At 32.3% G+C, this 12,194-nt stretch overlaps 1 protein-coding gene across 1 annotated transcript; it reads right to left on the bottom strand.

The window, feature by feature from the left end:
• Positions 1-7,039: 7,039 nt before the first annotated feature.
• Positions 7,040-8,605, bottom strand: LOC120197691 (squalene monooxygenase SE1-like). Its single transcript, XM_039199116.1, has 5 exons — positions 8,496-8,605; positions 8,170-8,340; positions 7,920-8,092; positions 7,618-7,836; positions 7,040-7,312 (listed from the first exon to the last, which is right to left on the bottom strand). Exons 1-5 carry the CDS (start codon positions 8,536-8,538, stop codon positions 7,055-7,057), a joined length of 864 nt encoding a protein of 287 aa, XP_039055047.1. The 5' UTR covers positions 8,539-8,605; the 3' UTR covers positions 7,040-7,054.
• Positions 8,606-12,194: the final 3,589 nt, after the last annotated feature.

Here is a 12,194-nt window from a genome sequence, read left to right as displayed (position 1 = left end):
TGAGCCGAAACATCCCACTTTAATCTTCATTGAGTTTTGGTATTCTTGTAATCCCGTACAAAAACTCTGGACGTTATGCAAAGAGCTTCTCTGGTTAAAAGATATTGGCAGAAGCCACAAGAAAAGATGAATGTGTTGACAAATGATTTACGAACTAGTAAATATGATGCTGAATCAATGTTGCGATCATGTGTTGTTTTTATTATCCGAGATGAAGGTTGTCATACGCAACTCCAAGGTTAAAATGAGAAATGACGTGGTGACATGAAAAATTGGGATAAATCCTCCTTGTGATATGAGTTAAAGCATAATAGATGCTACTATCCCATTGATCTTTGTGGAGTTTGGCACAGTCATGTACATAGTCTCCAAAAATGGGGCAATACAATCATGTTTCTGACCATAGCAAGAAGTTGAGAGAGAAAACACTTTCTCCGAAATAAAGATAACAATGACGGTAATGAGATAAAAGAAGATCAGAGGGCTCATCAAAAATACAAGTTGGAAACTATGAATTGCTACACGGGTATATAAAACAGACCCTAGAAAGGAATGATCAAGTATAAGAAGACTAAGTTCACAACTTTGAAGTCAAATGAAGATGGAATCGACATTTATGCATTCATGAGAACATCATTTGCATAAAAGAAAATGCATTACACTAATACATTTAATTACATTCGTGTTCGTGTTTCATGCATAAATACATGATTTTGACAGATCTTCCAGTGAAAAGAGAAGATGCAGAATGCCAAAATCCCAGCAAGTTGAAAGGGAGATTTCAAACATGCAAAGCCAAGTCTTCACCAAAGAGTAGTGAAGCAAATCCATTTTGAGCCTTCACCAAAGAGTAGTGAAGCAAACCATCTTAAGCCTTCACCAAATAGTAGTGAAGCATATCCTTTTTAAGCCTTCTCGGAAGAATATTGGAGAAAACCATCAGACTATCAGATGTAGGAGAAAAAGCAAAATTTCTCAAGTACAACGAAAAGGAAACGCACGCGAGGAGTTATTAACCGATTCAATGTCCCAGGAAGGGAGAGGTTCAAATGACAGTCAATTCAAGGAAGACTCTCGCATTTAGTTGCGGTGAGACAAGCTCTCACAAGAGAAATGAATTCGAAAAGATTCTCTTAAATTCTAAATTTTTGAGTATAATGATTTTCAAATTTTCAAGCACACATTAATGATTGATAATGTTTGATTTTCAGGTTCGACCTTCGAAGCAAATCAAACTTAAGTCTTCACGAGAGAGCAGTGAAGCAAATCATCTAGAAGTCTTCACAAGAAAGTAGTAAAGCATAAGAAAATGTTCAAGTTCTATACTCCCTGAAGAAAGAGGGAGCGAACCCGTAAGAAAAAGATGTTCGAGTTCTATACTTCCTGAAGCAAGAGGGAGCGAACCCGTTCGAAGAAGATTGTTCGAGTTCTATACTCCCTGTAGTAAGAGGGAGCGAACCCGTTGGAAAAAGATTGTTCGAGTTCTATACTCCCTGAAGCAAGAGGGAGCGAACCCGTTCGAAGAAGATTGTTCGAGTTCTATACTCCCTGAACGAATAGGGAGCAGACCCGTTTATTGAAAATTATTCGAGTCTTATACTCTCTGCGTGAATAGAGAGAAGACACGTTTGTTGAAGATTGGTCGAGTCTTATACTTCCTGAACGAATAGGGAGCAGACACGTTTGCTGAAGATTGTTCGAGTCCTATACTCCCTGAAAGAATAGAGAGTGGACACGTTTTCTAAAGATTTTTCAAGTCTCACTTATCATGAAGTTGCAATGGAATGGATTTCCCATGGAAACTGGTTGCCTTGGGACGAAAACCGGTGTCTTTAGTCTTTGTCCTACTTTTGTTGTACAACAGTAGACAAAGAGGGGCAGCTGTAGACACTCATTTTGTCCGGGATTTTATTCGAATATTGTTTGGGTTTATATTGTATTACTAATTATGCATATTATTATATGTAATCATGATTATACATATTATATATATAAGTATAAATGAGTAAGTATTATAATTAAATATATAATGTTAATACACTAAATATGATCATTTTTTTTACAGGTTTATAGGAAATCAATTGCAACCCAAACCAGTTGGAGGCCTAGCTCAAGTCCAAGGATCCAGCAGAGTAGCTTCTAGCCCACATAAAGATTACCTAGAAAACACGAACAGTTACTGGAAGATTGAGCAAAAAATGTGGAGACCAGTTTTTCGCGGGGATTTGAGAAAGAAACTGTAAATGGGGTGGGGGTCGGTTTTTTATTAGCAATTAACCTCCAGAAACGGAAGACTATCATGACAAATGACAGAAAGAAGAAAAAAAAAGAGGAGAATTAACCGATAGAATAGGGAGGAAAGGATTGTAATTTTCTTCGTAACTATTCGAGAGCAATAGAAAATACGGTATCCCAATTTTATTTGATTCACCATTTCTGATGAACAACACATCATTATTGTAAAAAATAAAAATAAAACATCAACAAGAGCAATCAACAGAAAAAGAGATAGCAACCAATCGAAAACAATGAAATCAAATGATCTTCTTCCCCTTCATTTTTTCACGCAGGGCTACAACAGATTTCTTTTTCGTTTTCCTTTAAGCAAGGTAAGTATTAAAACTCATTTTCGTATATGAGGTATTTCTTTATATTTAAAAAAATTAGTGGAAATTTCTTGAGATATTTGATTTATTTTAAGTTCTAGTGCGTGGTTATGTGAGTGTTTTGAAATAGAAGTAAAATAAGGGAGGAAGTAGGGTCGATTTAGTTTAGCTTTTACCTCTATAATTATCGTGAGTGTTGAATTAGGAGAGCTCAGGCTTCATCGAGGGTTGTGAAAGCGTGGTGGCCTGCCGAGCATCGACAAGCTGTGGGATCTTGGTGTACAACCACCGTTCGTGAAGGGAGATAATCATAGAAGAGAGCAAGATGGCCATGGCAGCCGTTCGGTCGAATGGAAGAGAAGTAGAGAGGAAAGAAAGAGGAAAAACGGCTGAGGGTTAGGTTTAGCATGAGTTTAGGATTAGGTTTAGTTTAAAGTAGGTTTTATATTAGGTTATTAGGGCTAATTACTTTGAGGTCACTGCGTATGCCGTTGATTTCCATTTTGGTCCTAAAGTCGAGTCTTGTTTGCTTCGTAATTTGGTCTTTATCTTTTATACACATTTGATTTTAGTCCTAAAAGCTAGGGTATTTATTTTCTCTCATTTGCATATTCGGTCTTCTAGTTTTTGCATGTTATATTTTAGTCCTCAAGTAAAATCTTTTTTGTTTTTTAATTTAGTTCTCAATTGTTGTGCGTATTTAATTTTAGTCATTAAATCAAAATTTCCAAGTTTTTAATTTGATCTTCACATTTGTAAATGTTTTTTTAGGTCATCAGTTTATGTAATTTTTTGTTGTTGTTTGTTTTCGCATTTAGCATGTAATTTTGGTTAATTGGCGTTTTAGTCTTTAAATCAAATCTGTTGTGTTTTAACTTTTTTTTTTGATCTTTTTATTTCATGCTTATTTAATTTTAGTCATAAATGTTAGTTATTTTGTTTTTGTCATTTAGACATTAGAGCTCCAAGTTTGTACATGTTACGTTTTGGTCCTGTAAATATTGGGTTTATTCTGGTTTTAATTCATAATGATAATAGTAGTTTTAATCAATATGGCAATATTTGCATGTATAGTTTAGTTTTTATTTTATTAGTATTTAAAATAATAAAGTTTCATTTAATACAGTCTAGTCCTTAAATATAGTTATTTCTTGAAATTCATATTTCGAGTTGATATGTCTTTTTTATTTTTATTCTAAATGTCACTTTCGTACATTATATATTAGTGTGTGTGTGTGTATATATATATATATATCTATGTATAAGTCATAATATATATAATTTATGGTATTAAAGTATTTTTGCATGTCATTTTCGTATGATTTGCATGATATCCTCATATGCATAACTCGACCTATTATATAATCGGACTAAAGGTAATACCCTTTTAATTTAAAATTGTCTTGAATGGCCTGTCTTAACTGATTAGAGGGTCGTTATGACCATTTTAAATTAAAATTGTATCCCGAAAGTGAAACAAAAAAATTGATTCGTCACCTAAAATTTGGGAATGAAAGAAAAGGAAATGTTCGTTTATTTAAATTTATCGAGAAAAGGTTGTTATAACTTTTAAGATCTGGTCTCGATATTTGTAAATAATCGAACATTCTTTATCTTTCTAAAACGATTTGGTAATTTTAATTTAATTATTTTGAGTGCTTTTGAATGTTTTCAAATTTATATCTTTGATTTATGGGATCAAAAATCAAATTGAATTCGAATTTGTAAAGTTCAATGCAAGGACGTTAATTAATCGACTAGGTACCGATTTAGGGCATTGTGGGGGTGTTAATCCTTCCCCACACGTAACCGACTCTCGAACTCAGATTTTGGTAACGCAGACCTTAATTTGTTATTTTAATTAAAATTAACTTTTATTTAAATAGCAAGCATTTTTGGGTGTCCAATCACACCCTAATCAAAGATTGGTGGCGACTCTTCGAACCGTATTTTTTGATCGTAAAGGAAATTCAAAATTTTTGAAAACGAGAGGTCTTTTAAATCGCATCTGTTTTTAAATTAAAAAGAGACAATTAAGAATTAATGTGGTTTTCAAAATCTCACCTTTTTTCACCTTTAAAAAAATCCATTCGACACATCTTGAATATCATCATCTTTATCACCATTGCTCTCACACACCTACAAGAGACTTTTAAGTAAATTTTGGTATCCAAATTGCTTTGGATCCTTGAACATTAGTTTCAATGCCTCTTGTTCCTTTTGGAACTCATACTTGTCTAATTTTAAATTATTTTCCTTTCTTTAAAGGACAAGTATGTTCCTTATCACCATGATAATGACAATGTGAACTTATTGTCATTATTGAACTAGATGAATTATTTAGAATGATCTCTTTTTCTCTTGTTAAACATTCAAGCTTATCTTTCAAATTGAAATTTTCTTTTTCAATACTTTCAAATTTCATTTTTGAGAGTTCTAAATCATTCTTCAAGATTTCATTTTGATTTTCAAAATCCATTTTCATTTCTAGAAGAAGTTTGTTTAATTTGAAAATTTCTTTTTCAAAGTTTTCAGATTTTATTTTTGAAAGCTCTAACTCATTTCTCAACATTTCATTTTGATTTTCCAAGTCTATTTTAGCTTTCAAAAGAATATCATTTTTAGCAATAAATTTAGAAATCAATTTATTGTATTTGGAGTTCATGGTCTCAAACTCCGAAAATAATTTATCATAAGCATCTTGTAACTCATTAAAAGATTTTGAATTTGATATATTTGAGTTAGAAGATACCTTTGGCTCTGTGAGAGCTAATAGAGACATCACTTTTATTGGTTCTTCTTCTTCCTTGTCTCTATAGATCTCCTCAAGCTTATCCCACATTTCCTTGGCACTTGAACAAGAAGAAACTCCTTTATATACATTAGGATCAATTGCACAACACAACATGTGCATAGCCTTTGAGTTTTGTTGAGCTTCCTTCCGTTCTTGAACACTCCACTTCTTTGCCTTCTTAGTAGGAGAGGAATATCCTTTCTTGATTATCATCCAAGCTTCCATATCAAATGCTTTGATGAATATCATCATACACCTCTTCCAATGACGATAATTTGTTTCATTGAAGTGTGGAGGTACGTCAATAGGTCTAGATTCTTCCATGGAAAATGAACCGGAAGTAGACGCCATCTTTATCGATTTAACTCTTCCCGGATCGACTCAAGAGGCGATTAAACCTTCAAATGAGTGAGGCTCTGATACCAATTGTTAAGTTAATCGATTGACGAATATAGCCAAGAGGGGGGTGAATTGGCAATTAAAATTTTGGTGGAAGCTTTTGCAGAAAATTGAAAGAAATTTGCACAGCAATTTAGAGTGGTTCGACTTTCTCAACCAAAGTCTACGTCTACTACCTTAGCTATCCACACTAAGGATTTTCCACAAATTCACTAATTTGTCTTTCTTTTGAGGACAAAGAGTAACCTTACAAACCCTCAAGAATTATACCCCAAATTCTTGAGAACACTCTCTCCCAAAGAGAACAATACAAATTTGCAAACTTACAAGAAAATCCTCACAAGGTAGATTGTTTGCACAATTCTAGAACAAAGAAAAGAACACTCAAGAATGAATACAATTGAGCACAATAAGTGTTCTTGAAAGCAAAATGAATATTGAATGAAAAATAGGGTTGAAATGCTCAAACTTGAGGTTTGATGCTTTCTCTTTGATTCTCTCTTGATTCTAGTTGCTTGATATTTCTTGTTATTGATCAATGGCTTCTAAGCTTGCTTAAATACACCTTGAATCACTTCTGAACGTTGGAGATCATTAATGAAGTTTTTGGAGCATTTTAAGTGTGAAAACAATTAATATTTCTGCTTGGAGCGTGGGGGGAATCGGTACCCCTAATGGGGAATCGGTTCTCTAAGTGTAAAATTCAAATATTTTGATCGTTGAATAGTGGGGGGAATCAGTACCCCCTTGGGGGGAATCGGTTCCCTCCGAGCATACTGGAATTCTCGGAGCCAAACCATTCAGGGGGAAATCGGTACCCCTTTGGGGGGAATCGGTTCCCTCTGAACAATCTGGAATTTTTTGCTTTGAAATGGTTCGAAATATTTTGTAAAAACGTTTTGAAATTATTTTAAGATTAAAACTTAATTTTACACTTGAGTAAGGATTTAAAATGAACTTTGAAATACTTTGAGTAATATTTTGATATTCGATTTAATATATCGAATATGCTTAGAAAAATTATTTTTAAAATTAAAATTCTTTTAATTTAATTTGTTATATCGAAACATCAAAATATTTTCAACAGGCACTGAACACGATCTGTATGACATTTGCCAGTGTGTTTATCGTGGATGACATCGGCTGCATTCGGTTAAAGTGCGGAATTATATCTTTTTATTCTTGATTGACATTCATTTTCGAAAAGTATATGGATTAGGGAGTGTAGTTTACCTTCCTCAGAATGTAAAAAGATTCAGAGATATTTGCAGACCGCGGATGCATTGGATAGATTATGCAAGGGTCTTATGAGATCCCTCAGTAGAACAACATCCGAGAGTGCAACAGTCATTCCCCCTCCGGTCATAGCGTGCCGGGAATTGACCGCATCGCCTATCAAAAGTGCACCGGGAGTCGGGTGTGGATCAGCAGCCATGATTTTATTTGGCGTTATTCTTATACTATCCTTCTTATCTATTGCGGCAATCAAGGCAGTGTACATTTCAGGAAGAACCTGAAATCAATGAATCATAGTGTTAGTCCATAGATTGAGAAAAACTCCCTTAATATAATAAATATGTTGATTATAATATTTGAGTTACGACAGCTTGATTTATTCTTCCTAATTTAGATGAAAAATTATAGTCGGTAGTTAAACGTCAACAGACTAATATCTAGTTCTTATGTTTCCATCTGGAGTGAGAGGAAGAAGTAGAGATGATGGGTTCTAGATCTCTCGCAATCTTGATCAAGAGGTTTTATAATTACTTTTAATATAGGTGTTAGACGTAAACGTAAAATCTTGGTAGATCCAAATACCTTGGGAGCCACCAGAGTTTTCAAGTAATGGGCCATTTCACCATCCGAAACAGAAGGTACATGTTGACTAGGTATATCCACCAAGCAACGAATTTCAGTGCTGCTAATGGGATAAAACACGACAGGTGAAGGTTCTGCTAAAATAATAGCTCCATAATTTTCATCCGGAAGCTTACAGTTCGTCAGGACTAAACCAGCAAAATAAGAAGGGATATCAACCCGCAGAAACAATCAAGACCTTCATATATACATTCTTTTTCTTAAACCATAGAATTCCACAAGACTTCCTAGGCATTCTTCACCTTGGGGTTGCACAGAGAGCGTCTCAAATTCGAGAAACAACCGTCGCAGACGATGGTGAGCGGAGCATAAGCAGTCAGCGGTTGGCCACTTTCGTCTTTATAGTGCACTCCTCTGACGGTCCCCTTCTCTTCAATCAGTGATGTTACTGTCCCTTGTTCTAGACTCACACTGCATTAGCATATTCATATTGAAATAAATGTTGTGATCGAAATTGAAGAAAGATTGAGACGAAGAAGATGAAGTATTTGGGAAGAGATGCAGCTTTGTTCCGCAACCTTTGAACGAAACGACCATTGTGTAAGTTTCTTCCTGCAACATGGGACTGATACTTCTCCAGAGGAAAAGATATGGGGGCATCCTTCCCATCCTTATATAGAACATAACCCAGAATTCGTACAGTATCAATCTCATCAACACAATCTGCAGTACAACAATTAATGTCCATGATCTCTTAGCATCACACTGCATCCACTATTTAAATTTTGAAAATTTCTTGTTACACTACAGCAAAACAGGTTGTTACACTACAACAAAATAAACAGGTTTCTAACGACCTTTTTTTTAATAATACATACCTTCAAGGCCTAATTCAATTAACTTGAGGTAGCCCCCTGGCATCAGACCTTCGCCGGAGATTCTCTCGGGTGCTTTTAAGTCTCTCTCGATCACTCACACTCGACGTCCATCCTGCAACCCACAACCTCAAACAGTCAAGACTCAAGAAATACATAATTAATGCAATCTGCAGAACATATAGCTATTAACAAATTTCTACTTCGAATCAATAGAAATTATGCATCACATATATATATATATATATATATATATATATATATGGACCTTTCCAAGATCGTAGGCAAGAGCAGCACCAGCAACACCAGCGCCGACTATGATAATATCCGTCGTCCCAACTGCCTCACAGTTTCCAGTTTTGTTTGCAGAGTTTTCCTCTGGAACCTCCATGGAAGCCGGTGTTTTCACCTTGCTCAGTCCCCTAGATCTCATTAAAGAAATGTAGTAAAAGAAAATAAGCCCCAAAAGAGATGCTATAACACCTGCAACTCCAACCATGTACTGCTCAGTCATTGATGTAAAAACAAAAAAGTATGAAACGGATTGTAAGGTGAGAGGATATAGATTCTTGTTTCCTTCACGGCTTTACTTCTGCAAAAGTTTAACCGAAAGGAGTGATTTATATAATTTTTTTGGCTTCGTTCATGGCTTCTAGTAGTGTCGACTGGGATTGTATTTGATCGACAAGTGGCTTACATTTTTGTATCATTTGGCATTACTTACTGTCAAGGCTACTACCTCTTTCGGTCGAAAATCAAAGTATCTTATGATCTTCAATTAAAATTTAGGGTAAACTACAATTTTAGTATGTTAGTACCTAAACTATTACTTTTGCTATGTTTTAGTACATAAATCTTATTTTTTTTAAATCATACCTAACATTTATAGATTTCAATTTGGTATCGTTAAAAACTTAACGAAATGGATGACATGGAATTTACATTACAAGACGCATGGAATATCAAAAAATGGAAAATAATTTCATGTCATCATTGCTGCTAAGTTTTTAACAGTGAGTACTAAATGAAACCTAAATTAAACGTTAAGTATGGTTTTAAAAATAAATAAAGTTGAGGTATTAAAACAGAACAAAAGTGATAGTTTAGGTATTAAACATGTAGTTTACCCTAAAATTTAAAAAGTGTTTAAATATGATTGATAGATCATGACAGATATAAAAAGGGTAAAATACATAGATAGTCCTCAACTATGAGATATTTGTTATTTAATTTTTGTTATATAATATTTTAATTTGATCATAATATTAAAAAATTAACCACTAGTTTGAAACATTTTACCCGTATAGTTCCTAGTTCTCTCTATTGTGATTTTCTTATCGCAATTTCTTATAATTTTAATATAGTCGAAAGATTCAATAAAAATATTTTATAATAGAGGATTATTTACAGATTTTACTCTTATAAAAATGATAAAGCAATTCTTTTAGTCTCATGTACTAATAACTTTATCAACTTCATTTTTAATCTTAAATATAAATAAAATTAAATCATTTACATCTTAAATGTCAAATGAATAAAAAATGTAAATATAGAGAAACAAAAGAAGTTGTTTTATCTTTTTTATAGTCGTTAGATTAAGATAAGTCTACAACGCACATTACATATCACAATGTACTATTAAAGTGATGATCGAAAGGTACCACAAGTAAATATATCCTTATTATGTAAATATTAAAAAGTAATCATTTATTAAAATTTAAGTATAATTTTAATGGAATTATAATTTTTTATTAAAAATGATAATTAGTTTAAGTAATTTAATTTGTTTAGAATTAGAATCGGTCATCAGCATTAGTCACTGTCAGCAATCACCTTAACTTACCGGAAAACTAATTACTACAACATCTAGCGCTTTCGTTTGTCGTCGCCTAGTTCGTCACCATTCAACAGTTGGACGTCTCGAAAGAAAAGCTTTACCTTTTGCGTTAGCTGCCGTCTGTTTGTTTTCCTTTTTTTTACGCACAGTGACCTTCAAAGAATAATCCCCGACCGTCGTTCATCCCAGTCAGTACAACCATGATTGTCGGTTCTCGTTCGACCGGGACCGCCGCTACGTGTAAGTCTATCGCACTTAACTCTCTTGTCATCTTTTCCATTATTTTTAATGGTTAAATTACATTTTAACCCCCTTATTTTTGTTTTATTTAGAATTGTTAAATTGCATGAAACCCCCAAATAGTTTCTCCCATTTATATTTTAAACTAATTGTATGTTTATGTTATAAAAGATATGGCTAAATTACATTAGCCCCTCCTACTTTTGTTTTAATTTAAATAATTAATTTTAAATAAATATTTATTACGTATATATTAAAACTATAATTTTAATAGAATTATAATTATATGGATTTATTTAAAATTAATCATTTATTAAAATTTAAAAATTATAATTTTAATAGAATTATAATTATAAGGATTTATTTAAAATTTATTATTTGTTAAAATTTATTATAATTTTAATAGAATTATAATTAAATAATAATTTTTTTTATTAAAAATAAGAATTAATTTTAGTAATTTAATTTGTTTAGAATTAGAATTTTTAAGTTATATAAGCTAAAATTATAATTAATTTTCATAAATGATTAATTTTAAATAAATCTTTATATTTTTAATATTTATATAATAAGGACAAATTTGCTTGTGGTATGTTTCGGTACGTCGCTTTAATAATATATTACAGTATGCGACGTGAGCTATATAATTTTCACGTCAAATCAACAATTAAAAATAATATTAAAATAGAAATGAATATGACTAAGATTTTCAAATAACAAAATAGTATAAGAACTCATTGTCACGAAATTAAAGTATGTGCTTTAAATCTTCAAATAGTCCAAGAACTATTCTCATGGATGGATCGAGATTTTTAAGAATTTTTTATATTTTTATTAATAATTTATTTTTATTATTTTTAAAATTTTATTAATTCATCTCATCTTAAAACTTTAAAAATTCATCTTTTAATATAAAATTTTATTTCGGTTTATGAGTATCCTCATCTTCTACTAGCAAGGAGAGCCAGATACAAGGAATCTCAAAGAGATTATGGAAACCTCGGCATGTAGAATCACATTTTCAAGCGACTTATTGTCCTTTTTGGGTAAACTGCAGCATAGGTCATTCTATTATTAGTACGTTATAGTTGGGTTATCATATTTCAGAAGGTCACAATCAAATCACTCAATTAATTGTAACAATCGGATCATTGTTTCGTTAATTGTCATGTTAAATATCAAACAAACATTAATTTTTTGGGTTAATTTACAATCAGGTTATCGAATTGGAAAATGGCTTGTCTTGGTAGATAAAAAGGACATTTAAAGAGAGTGTAACCCTGGTGCAAATAAAATTTCTTTAGGCACTTATTTCTTTATTTCGATGTATGATTTTGGATTTATCTTAATCTGGTTAAGAATGGGTTTTTTAATGAGGTCATTCTTCATTTCAAAAGAAAATTGTGACGTTAACGATAAGATATTTATATAATATAAATAATATATATAATTAGATTACTAAAATAGAAAATGGCTCATCCTGAGATAATTTTAAAGAGTCACAATCAAATCACTCAATTAATTGATTATCTAAGTTGCATAACAAAAATGTGAACAAAAAGTTAGTATCGGTTTGAAATTTCACGATATAATGACCTAATCGTTACAATTGATTAATTAAACGA

This window comes from Hibiscus syriacus, unplaced genomic scaffold, assembly GCF_006381635.1.
Source record: "Hibiscus syriacus cultivar Baekdansim isolate YM2019G1 unplaced genomic scaffold, ASM638163v2 tig00117048_pilon, whole genome shotgun sequence".
Taxonomy (NCBI): domain Eukaryota; kingdom Viridiplantae; phylum Streptophyta; class Magnoliopsida; order Malvales; family Malvaceae; genus Hibiscus; species Hibiscus syriacus.
Note: the sequence above shows the minus strand (reverse complement) of the source record. Positions and strands in the feature narration are given on the sequence as shown.

What these genes read in the sequence shown, in the direction of transcription:
- LOC120197691 (XM_039199116.1), bottom strand. Translation starts at nt 8,538, where the DNA reads ATGCCAGGGGGCTACCTCAAGTTAATTGAATTAGGCCTTGAAG. An exon ending in AATTGAATTAGGCCTTGAAG is followed by an intron (nt 8,341 to 8,495) that starts GTATGTATTATT and finishes GTTGTACTGCAG; the next exon opens with ATTGTGTTGATGAGATTGAT. An exon ending in GAACAAAGCTGCATCTCTTC is followed by an intron (nt 8,093 to 8,169) that starts CCAAATACTTCA and finishes GAATATGCTAAT; the next exon opens with GCAGTGTGAGTCTAGAACAA.